This window comes from Micromys minutus, assembly GCF_963924665.1.
Source record: "Micromys minutus genome assembly, chromosome: 22".
Lineage (NCBI taxonomy): Eukaryota > Metazoa > Chordata > Mammalia > Rodentia > Muridae > Micromys > Micromys minutus.
This window is the reverse complement of record NC_137957.1, coordinates 44,355,542-44,380,030: the sequence shown is the minus strand read 5'-3', so window position 1 is coordinate 44,380,030 and position 24,489 is coordinate 44,355,542. Positions and strand designations below refer to the sequence as shown.

The window sequence follows — 24,489 nt, the reverse complement described above, 5'->3', positions numbered from 1 at the left end:
ACATTTTGAGACAGGCTCTCATACAGTCTAGGCTAGTCTGGAACGCTTGATCCTTCTGCCTGAGCCTCCCCAGTGCTGGCATTACAAGCACGCAGTGCCATGCCTGGCATAACTAAATAATTTGTATAAATTTATTCATAAATAAAGTTAAGTCATAACTTTACGTCAGGAAAATGTCATCCTAATGTTTCTGGGATTATGACTTCTGTCAAACTGAACTGTAGAGTTGTCCAGCATGTCTCCTGTTGGTAATACCTTATTAATGATATGCTTTGGGAAGACAGTGATCCTCTTGGTGCTGATGGCCTTTCAGAAAGTTTGCAAAATGCCAGTTTCTCTTCTGAAACTACCTGGAGCAAGGTGCAAGGCCCCAGCCCCGGCCAGGCCCTGCCCAGGCCCCGCCCCACCCAGGCCCCGCCCCCGCCCCACCCAGGCTCCGCCCTCGCCCCGCCCACCCCACCCAGGCTCCGCCCCCGCCCCACCCAGGCCCCGCCCCGCTCCGCCCCAGCCTTTCACTCCATCCTTACCAAAAGCAGACCGCACTAGCAACAAGGATGCCCTAAACTCAGACAGGAGGAAACTGACATCTTACTTTTATTCCTTTGCCAAGCATCACCTGCTTCCCATAGAAGACCATGTATGTGAAATCAGCGCAGTAGATTGTGTTTGGTGTCCAAATGGTTTTATTTACTTTTTTTAAAAAACACTCAGGATGGTTGAACATTTGTTAATTAGCTATTTAATTTCTTTTTTTTTAATAGACTTTAAAATTTACTAAGGATATTTCTGTCTTTGAAACTTTCTTTTTTATCTAATATGCCCCTATTTTGTAAATCCACCATTACTTTCCTTTTCAACATATTGTTTGAATTTTTAAAAAATTTGTTATTTAGAAAGTTACGTTCTCTTCATATATCTTATGTCTTTTAATATTTAAAAATATTTACATGGTATATGTTTTGCATCATTCTGTGTGAGAAAACCTTCCTCAGCTTTCTTTCCATGGGGCACACATAGAAAGGCAGACTTTGACACAGACCCCATGGGGTGTGGTGGAGCCACAGACCGCAGCCCACTCGTCCTGTTGAAGTAGGAGGTATGGAAGGACAGTTTAAGATCCTGAGAGGCTGGGGAATACCCTTCATGCAGAGCAAAAATTTAGAATTTCAGGCAGAAAGACTTTTGAGCCGCTGAAATGTCCCTGAAAGGCCATTAAAAACTTAAGTTGGCTTAGTTGAGGTGTTTTTAGAAGAGGCAGTTTTAAAAACTGGGCTGCAGGGCTTGCCCGTGGGCACAAAGCCCTGGGTGGGTTGGATTCCTGGCACCACAGAAATAAAGTGAATCGAGTGGAGGCATTTTATGGGCTCATGCTATCGGAGTGTCTGAGGTAGAGCTTGCTCTAAGCACGACATGGTCCAGGTATGGAGGACATCCTTGGGTGGTTCCTCCTGCTTTTCCCAGCTTCTCTGTAAGGACCCCTTGCTCCTCCAGAGTTACCTTCTCTAGGCCCAAAGCTGGAAGAAAAAAAAATTGGTTCTTCCTTGAAATTACCAAATAGACCAAGTGCACCTGGCAGGACCGACAGGCAGGGATAGATGTCCTGTGTCTGCTCCAGACCCCCCACGGTGTTGGGCTGGCCACATACTTGCCCCCTGGAGTCAGGAGGAGAATCACACTGAGGCCTCAGGGGTGGCACACTCAGTGGGACATGTTCCTCTCTGCAAACAATGGAAGAATGGCAGACCTGGTCAGCTGTCATTACAGACAGCTCTACTCAATGCTCAGTTCTCATATGTGTCAAGGTCAGCGCACTTTCCGGGGCCTCTTTATCCTGTGCTGCCTTCAAAGTGATGGGTGCCACTTGTGTTTTCTCAGGATCTGCTGAGCAAAGCTGGCCAGAACCAGGAATGGGAGGGGAAAAGGGGAGGAGATGATTAATCCTCCCTCACCCCACTCCTACCTCCTGTGCTTGGAAAGAGAGCCCGCTGGTCAGGACAGGTCTGAGATGGCGAAACCACACTGGCTGAGCATGGAGAGCCGGAGTCACTGTCATTGCTTATTCCTGGCAACCGTGGGACCCTCATTTGTCAATCCCACCTTTCCATCTGGTTTCTGGAATCATGGCAGGGGGAAGTAATGAACATGCTTCTCTCTCTCTCTCTCTCTCTCTCTCTCTCTCTCTCTCTCTCTCTCTCTCTCGCTCACCCACTCGCTCCTGTTACAAGCACATGTTTGTGTGGGTGATTGAGAAATGCATTCATGTATTTGTATGCAGAGGTCAGAGGTCAACATCCAGTATCTTCCTTGATTTAGATCTGCCTTAAATTTTGAGACAGGCTCTCTCACTGAACCTGACACACATCCGCTCAGGGAGACATGAGTTTCAGAGATCTACCCCACTTTCTGCAGGAAGTGCTGGGATTCAAATACCCATATACCTGCGCCCAGCTTTTCACACGAGTGCTGGGGGTCAGTCTTCCTGCTTGAGTGGCAGGCACTTTGCTGACTGAGACATCTCCCTAGTGTCCACTTTGTCAACTTTTATGACTCTCCTGGCTGCCTGCCCGATAGCTGAATGACAGCCACCTTGCCTTTGAATATGTGAGGAAATCCCGTGACAGAACCCAGGCCGTGGATTGCTACTTGGCGCCCTCCCCACGTTTGCTCTGTGACTGTCACTGATAACCCTGCCTGCCTGGAGGCTTTTTATTAATGGACAGTTACTTAGCATCTCCGAATATGAAGCAGAGCAAGCCAGGTTGCCTGAAGTGCTCGAGCTCAGATCTTTATGCAGTTTGAAATAGTCGCTTGCATCGGAAGATACTGGACTCAACCTAAATTTTGCCTTTGCTCATTTTCTTTTCCTGTCAGTGGCAAAGACAGAATTGAGCCAATGAATGGTATTCTGAGGGGAATCTTAAAAAAGCAAAACAGAGGAATGTATGGCTTCAGGACAAGCAGTATGGAAGTTTGTCAGCGTGTAAATATAGGGTTGGTGAGCTGGCTCGGTGGGTGAAAGCGTGTCTGCTGCTAAGCCTGGTGACCTGATGGTAGGAGAAGAAAGCCAACCTCCAGAGTCTTCACGTGGGCACTGTTAGGTAACTGTAACAGTAAGAAAAACGAGGGGGAGGACCTGGTGGGCGTGTCACCAGGGACGAGCAGAGGACCCTGTGTGCAGGGCAGGTCCTGGGTGACCCTGATTGTGTGAAGGTGCTGAAGGGCAGCCAGCCTCTTGGAGACATGCAGCAGTGTTGCTGCGGGGTGGGTGTGCAGTGGGGTGTTATCTAGGGAGTGTGGGGTGTGAGTGTTCCAAGACAGAGCTCTGGAGCTGGATGGTGGTGTTGGGACCCCAGAGGGTGAGCCATTGAACTACACTTCAGAATCTCAGCACTCAGGAGGCAGAGGCAGGCGGATCTCTGTGAGTTTGGTGCCAGCCTGGTCTACAGGGTGAATTTCAGGACAGCCAGGGTGCACAGAGAAATCCTATCTCAAAACAAACAAACAAGCCAATCCCCAAACAAACAAAAACAACAACCCCTGACTCCAATCCAAAATAGAACAGCCAAAAAAAAAAAAAAAAAAATTAGGGTGGCAAATTTTGTTACATGTGTTATTTTATCATAACATAGTAAATCAAAATGAAACAGAATGCCTGCAACTTTAAATTTTTAAAAAACGGGGTTATGCTACTGTGTACCCCAGACTGGTTGAACTCCAGTCCTGTACCCAGTACTTCTAGGTACTGGGGTTATTTACCATAGCTTGTTTGGTACATTTCCCAGTGGCTTGTGGGATTAGTAGAAGCCACCTAGGGTGCTGGGGTTTCCGCACTGCCCCGTGTTATCTACTGGGGACATAGCCTCCAGCTCACTGTGCTGTGGTGCTCACAGCTGCCACTTCTCTTCCCAGCACCAGTTTTACCTCTTGCTGTTTCTGTTGTGTGCAAAAGGAACTCACTTTCTCCACTACACCCACTCCCGTGTCTACACCCTCATGTCTACCTCTGCAGTTAGTTCCGGGGGTGGCTGGGAGGGGCAGTCTGTTGGTGACGTCACATTAGAGAGTAGCTGAGGTCCCTTCAGGCTTCCGATGCTTCCCCCTGTGCCTGTGTTGAAGACTGCATGTGACACAGCCAGGTGTGGAGTGGTGACCCTCATGTGATGAACAGCCCATTGGTGACCAGCCCTGGGGAGCCTCGGGTGGCTCTACCCGGCTGACCTGTGGGACATTTCTCACGTACTGCCTTTTTCTGGAGGACTGCGGGACACGAACAGTGAAGAGGCAGAGAAGGCTTTCTTGCCAGTGCTTTTTCTAAATATAAGCCTAAGCTAAAGCAGGCTGTTGGCGCTTCTCACACAAAGGTCATTTGTGAAAGGGCAGCTTTTGGGCACACCATAAGCCGTCCGGCTTCACCTACGTCATCCGGGTGGATCTGTCATACTCAGGAAATAGCAGCACCTACAGCAGCCTTGTCACATAACCACGATCTTCAGTATCAGATCCTGAGGACCGGGCAGTGCTGGCTTCTCCCCTCCTGGAGTCCATTCTCGTGAACTGTCTGCCTCCCATTTTCTTCTCCTTAGTCTACTTACTGTCCTCAGAGCTGCTCTACTTGTGAATGAGTCAGAGAACCGCCCACCACCACCCTCACCCTGGAACCCAAGGCCTTGTTGTCTTTTTAATGAAGGACACTAATGAAAATGTGTCATTTGTTGGGGAGTTCTGTAGAAATGTCACTGTGAACAAATTGTGCTCAGTCATGCCTTTACCGGCACTGGCCTAGAAACTGTGTGCGGAATACAGTGGGAGTTTAATTTGATGTATTTGGGAAGACACCTCATGGGTAACCATCTGGCACTGGCTGCAGGTCTGTCTGTAAGGTTTTTCTAACTTTTGCTGGGTTTCCCAAGGCTATGGCTGGGACTCCGCCCTGTAGGGGACTGGTTACGTGATAAGGTTGGCATGTCTTGATACTCAGGTGGCTCCTTAGTGGAAACTGTGTTCATAGTCAAAGAAATAAAAATAAGGGGCAGACTTCGCTTTATTTGGTTATGCTTTTGTTTTTAAAAATACTTACAATTTTACATTTGATTGTTTGATTGGGGGTGGTATAGGAACACACACACACACACACACACACACACACACACACCCACACACCCCACAGCACACATACACACCACAGTGCACACACATACATTCACCACAGCACACACATACCACAGCACATACACCATAGTGCACACACACACACCACAGCACACACACCACAGTGCACATACACACACCACAGTACACATACACACCATAGCACACACATACACACACCACAGCACACACACCACAGTGCACACACACCACAGTGCACACACACATACATACAAGCACATACACACATACCACAACACACACACACCACAGCACACACTCACACCACATCTCACACACACACACACACACACACACACACACACAAGCACATACACACCACACACACACCATAGTGCACACACATCATAGCATATACACACACCACAGTGCATACACACACACACACACACATCACAGCACTCCTGCAGCCATGCATTCTCTGTTGTGTTTAGTGTTCTGTGTAAGCTCCGTAGCTGTGGGGACACTGTCTTCAGAGTCTGTGGTGTTCAGACAGTCTTTACGGTGTTTGGATGTGGAGGGCGGAAGCAGGTATGGGCATGGCGGATGGCACGATTGCCTGCCGTTCTCCTGCCTTCTGCATTTAGTCTTTTTAAAAATCCATGGCTAAAGATGAAGTATTTTTTATGGGGATAAATATAGAAAAGTATTTCAACACAATGCAGAGCTAAAACCACTAACATCCTCTGTTTCATCTTAAGCAAACCTACTTTTCTCCTTCTCCTCCTCCCTCCCCCCACCGAGCTGCATCCCCAGCCTTGGATTTGCCCGTTCTGGACATTGCATGGATGTGCAAACCGCTCCTTTGGTTTAGGAAGCCATCCAACACTGTGTCTGCCAGGAGATGACGGGTTCTTTTCTTTGCTCCTAGAATTGGTTCCTTCCATCATGAACAACTTGCTGAATCCAGATGCCATTTTCTCGAACAATGAGATGAGCCTGTCGGACATCGAGATATATGGCTTTGATTACGATTACACCCTGGTGTTCTATTCCAAACATCTTCACACACTCATCTTCAACGCTGCCCGGGACCTTCTCATCAATGAACACAGGGTAAGGCTGCGGAGACCCTTCTGTCCTCTGGCCTTTGACCCCTTTGGTGTCTGAATAGACAGCCCTGTGCATTCCTGCCCAGAGCCCGCCCTTGTACAGAATCCCTGCAGTGAGTGGCTGCAGAATGAAGAAGCGGTTTTTGGGCCACTCCAACTTTCCAACTGACTCTTACCCAGAACCTAGTTGTGTGTATGTGTGTGCATGAGTGTTCACATGTGTGCAAGTACATGGAGGTATATAACTTTGTGTATAGGTGGGAGTCAGAGAACAACCTTGGGTGTCATCCTCAGGAATGGTGTCTACTTCCCCAGAGACGAGGGCTCTGATTGGCCTGGAGCTATTATAAGTAGAATCATTGAAAAGCCTCTAGATTGGACACTATTGAAATCTTATCAGGTCTATTTGTCACTATAATAAAAGAATCGTGACAATACTAATTACGTCAGGCACATTGATAGAGCCGGCCACACAGCTGCAGATTTTTTCTCGTGCTCGCTTTAAACTCTTCTTCCAAGGAGTGTAGAGGGCCGAGAAGGCGTCCGTTTGGGACGCCCAGCAATAGGACAGTCAGTTCTGCAATTTAACCGCTTTCCTGCTAGTCAGTCTAAAAAGTTCAGCTTCTTTAAAGAAAGCTTTTTAAGTTTTTAAAAACAAGGATGATTTTTCATGAAGGCAGAAATAAACGACTTGGGCAGTAACTATATATATTTTCATTTGATGTCTTCTAATGAGCATGGCAGTGTTAGAAGGGCTGCTGATGTCGTCTCCTGATTTCACAGCTTCATAAATGTCCTCTGGTGTGTGTGTGTGTGTGTGTGTGTGTGTGTGTGTGTGTGTGTGTATGTGTGTGTGTGTATGGATGGATGTGTATATCTGTATGTATTTGTGTATGTATATATGTATTTAAATATGTATGTGTGTATGTATGTGTGTGTATTTATATATGTATGTGTGTGTATATATGTATGTGTGTGTATGTATGTGTGTGTATTTATATATGTATGTGTGTGTATGTATGCGTGTGTGTGTGTGTGTGTGTATGTACACGTGCATTCACATGCACAGAGGTGAGGATAACTTTCAGAAGTTAGTGCTCTCTTTCCACTGTGTGTTCTCGGAGATTGAACTCAAACTGTCAAGCTTGGCAGCTGAATAGGAAAAGAAGAGAAATAAAAAAAGAAGGACGGATGCTCTTAGGTATGGGGGAGAAGAAAATTTATTGTAGACAAAAGGGAGAACTTAGGCAGAGGCAGGGACATTTGAGACAATCCAAGTAAACACAGCCAGATTGAGCTGGACCACGTGAGAAGAGGAGGGAGAGGAAAGGATCCGCCAACCAAGAGGGGCAGCCTGGGCCAAGAGACTGATGTAGCCAAAATGATTAAGGCCAGAGGAGCCGGGGATGGCGTGGAAGTCCTGTCCAGTACCTGGGCTGGAGAGTTCAGGACAGGGGCAGGTGTGCCAGCCAGGGCCTGGTGACAGGGAGAGACTGAGGGCTGTTGGAGAAGGCGGCAGCCAGCCTTTGTTGTGTTACATAGGCATCTTAGCGAGCCATTTGCTAGGTTGGAGACCTGCGGAGCCATTTTGCTGATCCCCTTCTCTCCTTGTTATGTGGCCCTGGTGACCACTTTTCTGCTCAGATCCAAAGCTCACCATCCTCTGACTCCCCCTGTTTGACGATGTGTCAGGCTGAGCTTATAGAAAGGCTACAGTGGTAAGACAGCCTGTCCCCTGTCCCCTTCATGTTGACACTCTGTTACTGCTAGGCCCTGTCACACGGAAGATCTGATACTGGCATGGAAATCCTCTCTGGTGTTTTTGTCCTGAGCATTGGGCCAGCTCCCTCAGTTATGCTGTCCTCGTTTGGGACAGCATAGCAGACCACTGAGGGGTGTCATAGGATGTCTCTCCTGGTTAATTTGTTGTTTTTCCTTATGGTGGAATACGTTCTGGGTTTTGAGGGGTCAGAGGCCATGTGCTGTTGTCAACACACCACAGTGGGCTTGTCACCCGGTGTCGCCTTTGGTCTACTGAGGGAGGGATGTTTAGGCTTCTCCATGGCACAGAGACTCTTCTTAGCCTGTCCATGCGGCCTTCCCAGGAAGTCACTCTGGCTGTCAGCTCTGTACTGATATGTGACTCACTTAAAATGTGATCTTATCTCTTCTGACGTCACTGCCCTGGACTGAGCAGTTGTCACGTCTGAGTGCCTTCTTCTCGGCGCCCACGCCCACACCCCAGACTCTGTTCTCCACCTGCTAGCAAGTTGTTTGTTTTTTAAATGGTGTATTTTATTTTTTATTTTTTATTTGTGTGTGTCTGTGTGTCTCTGTACACGTGAGTGGGTGTCCACGGAGACCAGAAGAGGGCATTGGGTCCCTCAGAGCTGGCGCTCTAGGTGGTTGGAATCATTGGATGTGGGCCAGAGCCATCTCCCCAGTTTCTCTCTTTATTTTAAAGTAAGTAAATGTCGTTGGGTGGTTGCGGCTCAAACCTTCAGCCCCAGCACTCCGGAGGCAGAGACAGAAGCAGGCAGGTCTCTCTCTGAGTTCAAGGCCAGCCTGGTCTACATAGTGAGTTCCAGGACAAGCAGGGCCATACAGAGAAACCCTGTCACCCAAACCCAAACCAACCAAAGTAACCGTAAGAGCAACAAACACTCCTCCGAGCTGTCTCTCCGTTCTGGAAAGTAAATTTTTAATAGGCTTGCCAGTGCTGCCCCAGACAGCGCAGGGCTGGCTGCTGTTCCTCTCAGCGGTCTGGCCCTCACACTGGGCTCTCTGTAGCACCGATCACTATGAGGCATTGTGCTCCGAGAGCCTTCCCTTGCTTGTGGCATGGCTCCCAGGGTAGAGTGGGACCCTTGGAACTGGCACTGTCACTTGCATTCTCTGTCCCTGGCGCTTGACACAAAGTATGCGCTCAGTCAATGCGTGAGGCCCAGCACTCTGCCGGTGGATGAGAGCTGTGTTTGGGCCAGCGCTCCAGGGAGGCTGTGCTATTTTTGCTTCCTCTTTTGCGAGGTTTGGAAGAGCTTCACTTTCAGACAGACTCATAACTCCAGCAATGTGAAATGCCCGACTAAAAGTCTTGAAAGCCCAGTACATTCGCGGGCATCTGTACTTGTGAAATCCCCAGCTGTATTGTGGAAACGATTAGCCATTCAGAAAGCTGTAGTTAGTTGCAGAGGTGGAACACAGCCAGGGTCCGGCGCTGTAGGAGTCACCCATGAGTGGGAGGGCGCCTGAGTCTTCTGTTGCATTGAGGAATTAATGTCTAGGACTGTTCTGTACAGGGCAAACTTTGGGCCTTATTAGCATGCTCATGTTTTTCCTGAAGCCATTGTCCGGTTGAGGCTCAGCTGTTTGGTTTCTGTCTGTCCTGACTTCTTGGAGATACTTCCAGCCAACTTATTGAGCTTCTGACTTGGTAGCCGCTGCCTGGAAGTAGAGGGGCTCTACTGGTTAGTTTTTTGTCAAGCTACAGTTTTGACACAAACTACAGTTCTTTGTGAATAGGAAACTCCCTTGAGAAAATGCCTTATCAGATTACACAGTAGGCAAGTGTAGAGGGCATTTATTGAGTATTGATTGATGCTGGAGGGTGCAGCTTATAGAGTTGGGATCCACCTCTGGGCTTGTGTCCTGGGTGCTAGAAGGAAACAGACTGAGCAAGTTCCTCATGGCCTCTGCTTGAGTTCCTGCCTTGACTTCCCTTAACAATGGGTGACCTAAGAGTTACAAGTGGAATAAACCCTTTCCTCGCTCTTGTTTTTGCTCTTCCCCCTTACCCCTCCTCTTCCCTTCCCCTTCCCCCCCCTCTCTCCACGTGCTCATGGCCAGCCTCTATTCCTCTACTTCTCTATTCTTCTTTCTCTCTTTCTGCCTCTACTACCCTCTTAACTCCCCCATGACCTGAATAAATTCTATTCTGTAAAAAAAAAAAAAAAAAACCAAACCAAAACAAAAAATAAAAAAAAATAAAAACAAAACAACAACAAAAAAAAAGCAAAACCTTTTCCTCCCCAAGTTACTTTTGGTCTTAGTGTTTTGTTTTGTTTTTAAATTTCACATGCATTGATGATTTACTTTCATGTGTATCTGTACGAGGGTGTTGAATCCCCTAGAATTGAAGTTACAGACAGCTGTGATCTGCCATGTGGAATTGAACTCAGGACCTCTGGAAGAGTAGTCAGTGCTCTTAACTACGGAGCCATCTTTCCAGCCCCTGGCCATGGTGTTTTATGGAGCAATAGAAACCCTAAGATGGGTTCTGGGCTGATTGAGGATGCAGTAGGTGGGTTAGGGGTGGATTGGATGTGACACAGATCCAAGATTCAACCACTGTGCAGCTCGGTGACCTGGGTAAGTCTAATCCTCAGAACTCTGAGCCACAAATAAGCAGGAGGCACTGTCTCCATCTTGCCGGGCAGTGAGCTTAGCACATGGGAGATGCTCACGGCTCTTCCCGACCCCACCCCCGGCTCTGACCTCCGTTTAGTGAGCAGAACAGCATCTCCATGCCTGGTTTAGTGTGGGCTTTGGCAAGTATCTCAATAGATAGGCAGAACCGTACATGGTGTTCAGAAGTCTTGAGAACACCCATGGGGAGAAATGTCCGGTTGGGGATTTCTTGGCACACACTCAGGTGTAAGATAAGTGAGCGCAAATGTGACATTTAAGTCAGCGCTTTGTGCGGCCTGACTTGAAAACCTGCCTTGTGTATTCAGAGCAGTGGTGCTTGGTGGTTCCAGGGAGCCATCGGCAGTGCGGCTTGGCAGGCTCTCTGGGGTCTGGATGCTTGCCCAGGCTTTCTTTCTGTAACATGGGCGTGACAGCACCAACAGGCAGAAGCCGGCTGGTAGGTGCTCTCAGCTCTGGGTCTGTGGGAAGGAAGGTTCTGGATACAATATAGAAGAGAGACTGACGTTTCTGTGCAGTGTGATTGAGGAGATGCAATGAGGAAGCGGCAGACACCAGGCCGTCTCAAAGCCCCATGTGTTCCCAGAGCAGTGGGAGTGGATGGGAACCACAGGGAGCCAGTTCCCTGGGACAGTAGCTGTGGGGTTCTCCAGCCCGCACAACTGGGCAAGAACAGAGAGCATCATGGGAATTGTATGGAGGCTCCTCCTGAAGATACCGCGTTTGGATGTCACGGAAGTGGGCCGCTTCCATTGGTTAATATTCCCATGCTGTGACCAAACACCTGGCAAGGATAAAGGAGAGGTTTGTCCCTACAGCCTGGGAAGGCATAGTTCAGCATAACAAAGGACCTGGACAGGACCCACTCCCAGGCTAGTGAAGCCTGGGCTCATTGTGACTGCAGTTGGAAAGCAGCAAGAAAGGCTGGTGGCTAGCTCTGTCTCTTTCATTCAGTCCCGTGGCATGGTGCCACTCATATCTAGGCTTGTCTTTGCTCCTCCATATCCCAATCTAGAAGCTCCTGAGACATGCCCAGAGGTTTGTTTCCATGGTGATCCTAGATCCTACAGGCTGACAGTGAATAGTGACCGTTGCGAAGCTGATGTGATGGTGTTAAATGTGCAAATGGGTTGGGTCAAGGGGATGAGGTCTAATCTCAGCCTGGATAAACAAATTCGGCTCAGGGCGGGATGAGATGCAGAGGACCAAGCTGTGGTCTGTCCCTGCTGAGGACCAAGCTGTGACCTGTCCCTGCTGAGGACCAAGCTGTAGCCTGTCCCTGCTGAGGACCAAGCTGTGGCCTGTCCCTGCTGGCGTCACTTTCCCACCAGAATATAACGACTCCTGAGCCTCCGTTCGGGGCAGATCTGTGCCTATCCTGAGCTTAGTACCTTCTTTTTCTTTCTGTTTTCTTTTTCTTTTAAAGACAGGGACTCAGGTAGCCTGGGCTGCCCTTGAACTCAGTGTGTAGCTGAGAATAACCTTCAACTCCTGATCCTTTTGCCACAACTTTGTAAGTGCTGGGGTCCCAGGTGGGCACCCCCATGCCCATCCTCTTCTTTGAGCCTTAGCTAAGCCACGTGTCCTCTCTTCGCCCTCAGTACCCTGCGGAGATCAGGAAGTACGAGTATGACCCAAACTTTGCCATCCGTGGACTCCATTACGACGTGCAGCGGGTGAGTTTGACCTCCTGTCTGTCTGGAGCTTCTTGGTGTTTGAAACAAAGAGCTGCTCGGAAAAACCACTGGCACCTTCCCCGGGAAAGAGTTTGCAATGAAGTTCTTTGGGGTTGCAGAACCAGATTATCCAAATACATCTGCTGGAGCCAATTGGAAAAGGCATTAGGAAGGCTTGCGATCTGGGTGCCGTTTGCGAGTGCCAGTCAGTGCTGGTTTTGTGGGAGGGGCAGCCAGCGGTCATGTTTCCGCTTTTTCTTCTGCTCACATGCCGTATCCTTAAAAAGCACCTTGGTTAATTATCAAGGCTTTTGGGAACTGCATGCATGTTCTCAACCTGTGAGTTGTCACCCCCCTTGGGGATGTAATGGCCCTCTCACAGGGTTGGCAGTGTCTAAGACCATTGGAAAACACAGATATTTCTATTCTGATTCATAACTAAAAAGTTACTAAGTCTCAAGGTAAATAAAATTATGGTTGTGGGTCGCCCCAAGGCTAGGCTCGTAACAACTGTATTAAAGGTCCGCAGCATTAGGAAGGTCGAGAACCACCGTGTTAGGGAAACGGAGCAGTGTCAGGATTTATAACAACTCTTGGATTGCTCAGTTTGTACTCGAATTGTTATTCACATCAGTACATGTGTTTCATGTTCTTAAAGGCCGTGTTGATGAAGATTGATGCCTTTCATTACATCCAGATGGGAACGGTGTACAGGTAAGCAACGGTTGATTCACAGGCATTGCCCGGGGGTGTTGGATCTGGGGTTGGGGGGGCAGCTAACTGACCGGGGTTGAGGGAAGTGGTAATGTGTAGGTCACACTTTTGCCCCTCCCTGACAAGGCCTGGTGCACCCCAGTGCTGAGGGATTGGCAGCGGGGATGCCTTCGGGGCTTGAGGATGGGTGAGCCTGCAGGAGGAGGCTGGGAAGCTGGGGATGGGGTGGGGTCCTGGGCGGAGGCCTAGAGGGTGCTGGGGGGAGTGGGGGTGCAGCATCTCATTCTCACTGTGATGGTTAAGGTGTTGGGTGTTTAAGGCTCCCTTTCTTCTATATTAGAATTCGTAGAAGTACTTTGTTTAGATAAAAATCTCTCGCTGTTGAAATGAAAGGTTTTGTCTGTGGACATTTTCTTATTAGGGGGCAGACTGGGAGGGTGTAGTTTGTCTCTTACACTTTAAAAAGCATGTGTGCTGTAGTTTAGATTCTCGTCTCATACACTTTTTCTTTTTTTAACGAGAGTAAAGCGGGCGTGCAGGTAGACTCCATCAGCAGCGAAGGCGCAGGGTCGTCAGCCCTGTGTCCTCTCCGCTCTGTGCACGTACACGTTCACGACTATAGTTTCCAGACAGTGTGGTCACAGTGCTGGTTCAGCTGTCATTCTTTGAGCTGACTGCTTAGGTCTCACCGTGGACGCACAAGCTGAGACGTGCACCCTGATCTTCTTCTCTGTACGGGGTTCACTTTTTCCTTAAATTTTATAACATAATTTTCTTTTTTTTTTTTCATTTGTTTCTTTTCCTGCCCAGGCATCTCTGCTTTTTCAAAATGTCACATGGGCCAAACACGATTACTTTCCAATAAAAAAAATCTTAAAAAAAACAAAAACAGACACTGTCCTCTTATTGCTGTCCAGCGCGGCTGCTTGTCTCTCAGGGCAGGCTTTGTCAACATTGTGGAGTTGGGTCCAGGGATCAGACCCAGATTAATTGTCACAGAAGTGAGAGTTGCCAGTGTTAGCAAAGGCCTCACCCAATCTTTCCTTTCGTCTCTATATCTCTGTCTTAGTTCCAGTTTTACTGCTGTGAGCAGACACCATGACCACAGCAACTCTTTCAAGGACATTTAATTGGGGCTGGCTTACAGGTTCAAAGGTTCAGTCCATTATCATCATGGTGGGGCATGGCTGCATGCAGGCAGACATGGTGCAGGAGAAGGAACATCAGAAAGAGACTGACTGTGTGCCACACTAGGTATAACATGATTGAATGAGACCCCAAAGCCCGTCCCCACAGTGAAACTCACCAAAAAGGCCACACCAATTAATAATGCCAATCTCTATGGCTAAACATTCAAACCCACGAGTCTGGGGGCCATTCCTCTTCAAACCACCAGGGTCTGTTTCCTCCCTGACCTCAGGGACATGTGCCTCTCTTGTTTCACAAGGGTCCCACAGTGCACTTGACGTCTTCCGCATATGGCTAGGTTTCAGGAGTTTTATTCTACCTACTGTCAACTCTTGGCTGCTTCTACACAAGTTTTTTAATTACTGGATTTGTTAAGACTCTTAGTTGAGTAACTGAAAAGGAACACAAGCTGGTTTAATAAGAAACCACGTTGCTTTGCTGACTGCAGTCTAGGAACAGATCTGGCTGACTCTGAGCTTGAAATTGGTATTGTCTGAGCTCACCTCTCTTTCTTTCTTGCGTGCGTATCTGTGTGTTTTCATCTGTGTTTATGTGTGTGCGCTTGTGTGTAGAGGTCAATATCAGGAGTTGTTCTCAGTTACTATTTTGGAGACAGGGTCTCCCCCTGAACTTAGGGCACATGAATTTGATGAGACTGGCTGGTCAGCAAGCCTCAGGGGTCCGTCTGTCTCTGTTAACACCACTGGCGTGGTTATAGGCATGGGGCTACTGTGTCAGAATATACTGATTCTTGTTGTTGTTACTGTTATCATCATCATCATCATCATCATCATCATCTTATTAAATGTGGGTTCCAGAGGGTCTACTTCGGCTCCTAATACTTATGAGATAAAGACTTCCCTGACTTTCTGTCTTGACGATTCTCTCTGACTTGGTGTTCTCAAGGGACACTAACTGGCATCCCCCAGCCTCAGCTCTAGAGAGAAGAGAAGCTTCATTTCATTAGCATAGGGAGTGGAGGAGCTGGGCAAAGCCTCTGCTCCTCATTCCCCTAGACTGCCTGGCCTGTCTCATGCTCTTCTCCCCTCTCCTTGCCCCATCCGTGGCCCACTGTAGTCTGACCTGTTTCTTCCTCCAGGCCTAAAGTGGCCCTGCTTCTTCCTTGGTTCATGCCAAGCTCTCCTCACCCCGCCCCCACTGTTGTCCTCTTTGTTTATGTGTCCCCTCTTGGCGGGGGTGACTTTCCAGGGTGGAGCGCTCCTTTCTCTGGGGTCACCCTCACTTCCTTTTTGCTGCCTGCACATCACGGGTCTCAGCGGGTTCTCGATGCTCTGGAAGCCTGGCTTCTCTTTCAAATGGCCAACCCTAGCGTCTGCTCTGTAGAGCTGGTTGTGGAGTGGCGGTGTGCGGGATGGGCAGGCAAAGGCACATTTCTCATTCCCTTCTGAACGGGTCGGGGTAAATAGTGGGAAGAAACCTGCAAGGTCCAGTCTCGCGCCGTTTGAGATCTGCTGTAGGTTACGCCTTTGGACTTGGGCTTCATTCAGCCCCAGCACTGGCTTCCAAGGGCAAGGTCAGGCCTCTGAGGGTTTGGGGGAGGCAGGGAGTGGGAGAGGGAGGGAAGCCTCAGCCCTCAGCTCATGATTCCCTCATGCGTTTGCTTGCTTTCTTTCCTTGTATGGCTCTGTAGATGGCTGCTTTGCAAGAACTGTTCTCCAAGGTCAGTTTAGGATGGTCTGCTTTGGTAGCCATGCCTATCTGATGGCTGCAGTGTAGTGTTCTTTGCTCTCAAAAGGCCAAAAGAGTTGTAACAAGCCAGGCAGGCAAAATGTCAGTGAATTCAGGGGTGGGGGGATGGGGGGGAGAGTAGATGGGTGGGGAGGGCAGGGATAGGGTGGCTTTTAAATTTAATGTGGGGAGTGGAGGTGGCAGGATATCGCATATCAAAGCAGAAACTACACAGTGTGTGCACCTCAGTATCAGGTTTACACTGTGTGTGCACCTCAGTATCAGAAGGCTTTGAACCTAATCAGGCTGTCAGAACTCCTGCTGTTTGACTTGCCCCTGTGGAAGGCAGCCAGGCCCTCTGCACTGTCCTAGTTACTGGTTCTATTTCTCAAGTGCTCACCCGCGGAGAAGGGTGGAAGAGCAGCCCTCTGGGATGGGAAACTCCAGGTGAGCATGTGACACCCACTCAGCGTGCTGGTGGCAGAGGACAGAATGACACTCAAATCCACTGGATATGCAGGGACTGGACTCTTTTGCAAGTTGCAGGGGCCGGCAGATGGTGTGTGTGTGTACGGAGGGATGCAGGCTCTCGGCGTCAGGCTTTATTCCTCTCTCCCTGCCTGCCTGCCTTGGGTCATGGGTAGAATCCACTTAGCCTTCTGTGTGACTTTTTCCACCTCAGAACTCAACGTAGGGGACAGTAATGGAGGAAAAAGAATGAATTAGAACAGGAACAACCTTTCTCTGCTCACACGTGTGAAACACTCCGGCCCAAAGCAAGTCGTTGGGAAGCCTTCCATCATAGTGGGTTGAGAGCTGAGGAGACCCTGGATTTAAATCCTGACACGCTGCTTTCTACCTTGCAAACTTTGAGGAAGACGCATGGCCATCCTAGGGAACACTGAGTCCCTAGGATGGGTGACAAGGAGTTGAGCATGTTGGAGGCGTGATGTAGGATTAGTTATTGCTGCAAATCCGTTCTGTTTTGTTGTTTTCTGAGACAGGGTGTCTCTGTGGAGTCCTGGCTGCCCTGCAACTCTGTCTGTAGACCAGGCTGTCCTGGAACCCAGAGATCTGCCCGCCTCTGCCTCCTGAGTACTGGGACTAAAGGTGCCCACCGCCACCACTGGGTGTAAAACTGGAACTTGTTAGTAATAGAGGCGTAACAGTAACATTCCAACCGCTGGCTGCAGCTGTGGTGATAACAAGTGTCCTGCCATAGTGGAAAGTCCCCACCAGTCGACGGATGCCCAGTTGGACGTTCTCTCTGTATTTTTTGCAGAGGCCTCAGTGTTGTTCCTGACGAAGAGGTCATAGACATGTACGAGGGGTCGCACGTGCCCTTGGAGCAGATGAGTGACTTTTATGGAAAGGTAAGGAAAGCCCTGGGTCACCTGAAGCAGCGTCTTTGTCCTTCGGCTGTTTTGTGACTGGGAAAACATCCTAGGGAGGAAGGACTTACTTTGGCTTCTGGTTTTAGAGGTCTTGGCTCTGGAGCGTCTGGGTCTGTGGTGAGGCAGAACATTGGTTAGAAGGGCGTGGTGGGGAAAAAGGGGATCAGAGGGAGGAGAAAGAGAAGGGTTTAGGGCAGAGGTACATCTGCTTCCTATGGCTGGGCCCTGCTTCCTGGTAGTCAGCTGTGAGTTAGTCTCCTGATGAAGTTAACAACCTTATGATCTGCTGACTTCGAAGGAGCACCAGCTGGTAAGAGCCAAGCCTTGAGCTCCTGGCCTTTCCAGGTTGGGGCACTTGTAGCTAACGTCCTTTAACTGTTGGGCTTCCCTGCTGTATGTGACTGGGTCTGGAGGGACTGTAGATGTGAGAGAGACTGCAGTCCTGAAGAGCCCTGGTGGGCTCTTGCTGACTTCCTGTCGTCCGTGACTTCTCCCTCTCTGGTGGACTGTCTCTCCATCTTCTCTCATCTACCCCATTTGTTACTATCCCCGAGCAGGTGTGGCCCCACCTTTTGGTCTAAGTTTCTAGGGGCTGCCAGAGGAGTTCTATGTCCTGAGGTGGGCTGAATCATTCTGAGACTGAGGCTACTCAGCTAACTGCCTTTGCCTGGGCAGGACTCCAGCTTTTCTTACCTCCCTGATTGGAGAGGAAGTGGGAAGTGAATGTGGGAGGGAAGGAAAGAAGGAAAGGAGGCAGGGAGGGACCATCTCAGTGTACCCAGAAAGAGTTGCTTCCACTGAGGCTCAGGAACAAGGGAGCGTATCACCCTTGTCTCACTGTTAGAAGGGCCCTCAGTGCAGACGGAGCCAAGTGTTGGTTTTTTGGAAACCCCTGACTTCCCGGCAGCCTCCTGCTGCTCGTCACCTTGTGAAACAGGTCTGCATTGCTAAGCCTGCCTCCCTCTGCAGAGTTCCCACGGGAACACCATGAAGCAGTTCATGGACATCTTCTCCCTGCCGGAGATGACCCTGCTGTCCTGTGTGAATGAGCACTTCCTGAAGAACAACATCGACTACGAGCCAGTGCACTTGTACAAAGACGTCAAGGTGAGAGAGCAGAGGGCAGGGCGGGTTCCGTGCTGTGGCTCTGTGGCTTTCCAGAGAAGGCCGGCTGCTATCTAGGGGTGTGTGTGTGTGTGTGTGTGTGTGTGTGGTGGCTTCGGGGGTTCAAATAGTCTTGCTTTGGGCTCACTAGTCTCTGTGATTGACAGTGGAGGTCATAATGGGACACAGCTGTCTCCGAATCATCAGAACAATCAGAACAGCATACTCCATCATATATGTGCGTGCTGTGACCTGGACTTCCAATCCTCTGTCAGTCCTGCGTGTCCTCCTCCCTAAGCCTGCCATAGGAGGACGTCACCTTTACACAGGAGAGGCCGCTGTCCATACCCCACTCCCTGTGGGGCAGAAGTCTCCCAGAGGAAACCCTTTTTAAACACTTTTCAAATGGCAGGACATAACTGCACACCTTTATGAGATGCCGTGTGCTCTGGGGTACACTGTACCCCATCAAGATGCCCAGGGATGAGGCTGGTGGGCGGGGAGAGATTGGTTAATTGGGAACTTGTCCTCATAGCACAAAGGCTCCAAGTGGCTCCCTGGGGCCTGCAGAATCACACTGGAGGGTCATAGACACATACGGCCCTTAGATGGATATGTACGTGTTTTATAAGTTTGTTCATATTCAGTCACATTTGTACAATTACATGTATTAAGCTGTGTCAACTTTCTTAATACTAAAAATATGTTCAGGTATTATTTATTCGATAATCATAGAGTGCTTACATTTTTGCAATATAATCTAGTTTTCTTAAAAATGTTTATATTTATTTCTTATTGTATTTTAGTTTCTAAGTAAATGAACATTTAGTACCTATCTATCAAGATTGTTAGGGGTCTAAATAACATAACATATATAAAATATATAGCTTGCCTATATAATATTTCAAACAATGTTATCTTTATGGAAATGTGATTTTTAAAAAATGTGCATGTTTCTCTCTCTGTGTGTGTGTGTGTGTGTGTGTGTGTGAGTGTCTGTGTATATATGTATTATGGTGTGTGTTTGTATTTGTGGGGTGTGTGTGTATGTCTGTGTGTATGTGTGTATTTGTGGGGTGTGTGTGTATGTGTGTATGTGTGTGTATTGTGTGGTGTATGTGTGTGTATTTGTGTGGTGTGTGTGTGTGTGTGAGTGAATAGGTATAGTGTTTTGAGGCAATAATTCCATTTCACTTATCAATTATGTGTTCTTACAGTCAGGGTTTCTGTTGTTTGGTTTTATTTTTATTTGTTTATTTTGAGGCAGGGTCTTATTCTATATCCCTGGCAGGCCTGGAACTTGCTGTAGGCCCTGCAACCTTGAACCCTTAGAGATCTGCCTGCATCTGTACCCTGAGTGCTGGGATTATAGGCGTCTGCCGTCTCTGCCATAACCACACTTTTCTTTCGTTGAAAGTGATTTTCAAACGATATATTTTGATCATGACTTCCTCTCCCTCAACTCCTCCCAGATTCTTCCCCCTCCCCACTCTTCCATCTCTCCCCCCCCATTTCTCTCTTTAGAGGCTAGCAACAACAAATGAACAGAATTTGAAAAAACTAGAAGAAACACACACACACCTGAACTCCATAAAAACACAAGATGTAAAACCATAATTTACAGACCAAAGATTAGTTAAGACAAAACACACCCAAACAAAGCAATGAGACAAAGGGTACAACAGTACCATTGAGTTCTTTGGCATTGGCCATCCACTGCTGTGTTAAGCCCTACACTTATGTGTGGTTGGTATGCCCAGTGAGATTCAGCTGGAGACAACTAACTAAAATATTTATATATTTTTAAAGATACATATTTCTTTGTTTTAAATCTTTTTTTAAGACAAATTTATTTATTTTATATATGTGAGGGCATCAGATCCCATTACAGATGGTTGTGAGCCACCATGTGGTTGCTGGGAATTGAACTCAGGACCTCTGGAAGAGCAGTCAGTGCTCTTAACCCCTGAGCCATCTCTCAGGCCCCCAAAGATACATTTTTCTATACCAAAATACGTTCATTGTATACTCATGGCCAGTGTAAATTTTGTTGTTTTTATTTTTTTGAGACAGGGTCCCTCTGTATAGCCCTGGCTGTCCTGGAACTTGGCATGTAGATCAGACTGGACTTGAACCCACAGAGAATGCTTCTGCCTCCTGAGTGCCAGGATTAAAGGCTTGCTGCACTATGCCTAGCTCTCTCTCTCTCTCTCTCTCTCTCTCTCTCTCTCTCTCTGTGTGTGTGTGTGTGTGTGTGTGTATGGGTGTGTTTGTATTCATGTCTGTGAACTGTGTGTGTACATTTTAGTGTGTTGTGAGCCATCACATGGATGTTTAGAATTGGACCCAGGCCCTCTGGAATCGTAGCCAGTGCTCTTAACCTTTGGCCACGTTTTGAGTTCCCTCATCCAACATGAATTTTTACTGTCCTGATTTCAGAGTTTTAAGAGTTGAGGGTGCCTTATACTTTCTCAGCATCACTTTGATAAAAATTGGGCCAAGTTTAAATATTTAGTTTTTAACTCTCCTTTTGTGCATATAGAAACACTCTATATTCAAGACTCATTTGCAACAGAGGAGAAATGTTTATGCGAAGGTTCAGTTTTTCGTCCAAGGATTGCTACCACCAACAGCAAGCGCTTACCGAGCTGACGGTGTTCCAGACTCTGTTCTGCCTGTTTTATATTAACTCATTAAGCCTTTGCATTGGTGCTACTGTTATCATTAGCCCAGTTTAAAGACACCGAGGCACAAAGAGCTTGGCTGTCTTGCCCAACCGCTCGCAGCAGAGCCTAGATTCTTAACCATTGCCTTCTGTGTTGGGTAAAATTGCAAATATACTAAAGATAATTGAGATTAAGTTTGTAGCCCAGAGTGGTCCACTCTGACAAGTCCACTGACAAGATAAGACCTAAGCCCCTGCTGTGGGTACCGGAAAGTTTCCATGACACTCCAAGAGTCTACAAAAGGACTGTTAGACATCCCTATCCTGCAAGCAGAGCTCTGCAGTGACGTCTGGTGACACCATTCTGGTACAGCCCTGAGGCTGCAGTGGGCTTTCTGTCTCTCCCTCTTTCCTGTATCTGCCAGTTGGACCGTTGCTGCATTGAGAGAGGAGGAGGCGTCTTTGTCTCCCTGCCTTTGCCTCTTGCCTCTGCCTTGCATGGCCTAACAGAACAGTTTGCACAGAGATGGGGAGGTTAGGGCACAAGGACGCAGGGCAGGGACTCCCTTCCTGCAGGCTGTCTGCCCTGTTTATCATCCTGCATGTGAACTGCTGTTTGTCTTGTGGGACCTCATTCAGAATCACACAAATGACCTTGTCAAAGGAGGCACTTGGAAATCATATCGACAGCAGCCTGCGTCACTGTGGAAACACAAGCTTTCCCCAGAGGCCTCCTGGGCTAAGTGGGCTGGCGTTGGGATGCGTAGACCTTGGACTGGCAGGAAGTGAACCTCAAAGCTGTGTCAATGGCACAGGTCTTACTCCCTCGGCTCCCTCAGCTCCTTTTCACTGATGACGAATCTGCCTTTTCGCAGGACTCCATACGGGACGTCCACATCAAAGGCATAATGTACCGTGCTATCGAAGCAGATATTGGTATGTGCTCAGCAGCATTTGCTGTGTGGGTGTTTAAACATCACACCCCAGGGCCGAGCAGGGACCACAGACATCTCCTGATCCTGGCAGTGTCGATGCCTGCTCTCTGTTCTAGAGCTTGGTGTCTGTCAGTCTAAGGCTAAGAGAGGGGATGGCAGCTGTACCATATTACCCTTCACTTCAGCGGGGTGCATGTGGGGGGAGGCGTGGTCTCTGTGTCCTGTGCCCTGGGCATCCACATACTTCTCAGAATCAACCTTCCCTGAGACCTGAGTTTCCCCACTTAGGTCTCTGCTTACCCCAGGTTCCCATCTTGTAAGTGCCGGCAGAGTGCAGGATTCCATCCTGACTGTGTGAACTTCTCTCTCACAGACAAGTACATCTGTTACGCTGAGCAGACCCGTGCAGTGTTGGCTAAACTGGCTGCCCACGGCAAGAAGATGTTCCTCATTACCAATAGCCCAAGTAGCTTTGTGTAAGTTCTGGCTTCCCTCTGCAGCTGTTGGCTCGTGGGTCAAACGCCATTCGGTGTAGTAGCTGGAAAGAAATAGTTTGCAAGAAAATTAAAAAAGTTCATCCCTTTGATGTCAGCTCACCTGGCTGCCTTGTTCCAGAGACAAGGGGATGCGGTACATTGTGGGGAAGGACTGGCGAGACCTGTTCGATGTGGTCATAGTTCAGGCTGAGAAACCGAACTTCTTCAATGACAAGCGGAGGTGAGGGCCCATCTACTGGGGGACATCTATTGTGAATACCGGGGTAACATGCCAAAGTGAGAGCCAGTCGCAGAATCAGAAGCATTGGAGACATAGCTTGTAATTTGTAACCCGTCTAACACTTAGCTTGGGGAACAGCGGGATGGGTGCAGACAGTGATCTCGGTTGAGTGTGGGTGGCTGCAGTTCCGAGTCAGGCCTTAGGGGTTGAGACCACAGTGTCAGAACAAGGATTAATACCATATGGTGAAGTAGGCTTTGGCTCTGGATGCCTTGTGGGGTGTAAGGGAACCACCAGTGCCATTCTGCCTGCTGGCAGCTCTTGAAACAGCTAATTGGTGCATTTCAAACTGCAGTTGGATCTTGCAGAATTCTGTTCATCTCAGTACAAGTCTCAGCCATGTCTTATATAATGTCTTCCTGCCTCTGGGGCTTTGGGAAGGGGGAGGGAAGAGGTCAGGATCAGCCCAAGAGTATTATGTAGTAGAATGTCCTCTACCCTGGGGACAGACTAGGTAGCCCCATTACCAGTGGCCAACATGGCTGAAGATTCTTCTAGGAAGAGCTTCTGTCTGTCCGTGGCCTAGTTTGGGCAGGGTTTTTCCAGGCGGTCCCTGATCTGTGGTTGGTGACCAGCACTCCTGTAGCTGGTGACCCACCTCTGCGGGTAGTTCCATCGATCCTAATGTGGTGTAGTGTGGAGTTAGTGTAGCAGGTGTGCCACTGGGATGCTTAGCTCCAGTGTTCTCAGAGTGGCTCTGGGAAGAAGAGGCAGGCTCAGGAACCGAGCATAGAGACGGAGTCTTAGTGCCCTCACAGGGTTCTTAGATTCCTGTGTAGGCTGGGCCTTCCTTACCCAGGCTCTCCTGAAGGGTTTATCCGAGGTGGAGGGGTCGGGCCTGGGCTCTTTCTGGTAGGGACTTAGCCTAGCACTGGTTGTTGTTGTTTTCCTCTTGTTCTGGATGTCTGGGATACTGGCTGAGACATTCCCTTTCCTCCTGTTGTTTATTGGAGCTGACAGTTGAGGATGACTCGTTATTCAGAATATCCATGTGAGGGAATGTTACACAGCCACTAAGATGCCAAACTTGGCAGGCAAAAGCAGCCAGCATATCTTACTGCTAATGTGTTCCAGACCACGGCATCACACGAGAGGTTGCTGATAGGATTAAAGGAAGAGAGATAGAAATCCAAGTGTACAAAGGGATCTTTGTGTTCCTCAGAAGAGGGAAAGTGGGTTCTAACACCCACAGTGACTTTCTGTTTCTGTGACTGGAGAAACAGTTACTCCAAAAGACACTCTGAGAAGACAGGCTGAGCCCCACTGGCTGTGCCCTGGGGTGAGGGACAGGGCGGCCTTGCTTCCAGTCTCACCAGAGCTACGGCTCCTGCCCCCATCTGGCATTTGACCCAGGATGCCAGAGTTCCTCCCATAACATCTGCAGGCAGCAGTGTTCCTGCAGGCTCACCTTGTGAAACAGATGCTCTCTGTCCTGCCAAATGTCCTATGGCCGTGGTTGTGACCTTTCATACAGAGTCACATTTCAGATACTTTGTGGTTGGGGTGGGAACTGTATCAAAGGAGGAACTGTATCAAAGGGTCACAGCATTAGGAACATTGAGACCCCGCTATCTGAGGGAGACCTGACTGAAGGGCTCGTGTTTGCCAAGGGTGGTTGGCCCTAGAATTCCCTTTTTCTCTCTTTCCTTATTCTTCATCACCTACTTGTGTGTAGTGGGGTCTGTGTAGTGTGGAATGGGG

General features: G+C 48.6%; 1 protein-coding gene across 1 annotated transcript in view; it reads left to right on the top strand.

The window, feature by feature from the left end:
* NT5DC3 (5'-nucleotidase domain containing 3) overlaps positions 1-24,489 on the top strand; it is a 47,481-nt gene that overhangs the window by 12,100 nt on the left and 10,892 nt on the right. Inside the window, exons 2-9 of the mRNA XM_080935562.1 lie at positions 6,041-6,225; positions 12,248-12,322; positions 12,981-13,036; positions 17,196-17,286; positions 18,277-18,414; positions 21,952-22,012; positions 22,385-22,487; positions 22,627-22,728. Of these exons, the coding sequence (XP_080791688.1) occupies positions 6,041-6,225; positions 12,248-12,322; positions 12,981-13,036; positions 17,196-17,286; positions 18,277-18,414; positions 21,952-22,012; positions 22,385-22,487; positions 22,627-22,728 (811 nt within the window). The remainder of the gene's footprint in view (positions 1-6,040; positions 6,226-12,247; positions 12,323-12,980; positions 13,037-17,195; positions 17,287-18,276; positions 18,415-21,951; positions 22,013-22,384; positions 22,488-22,626; positions 22,729-24,489) is intronic.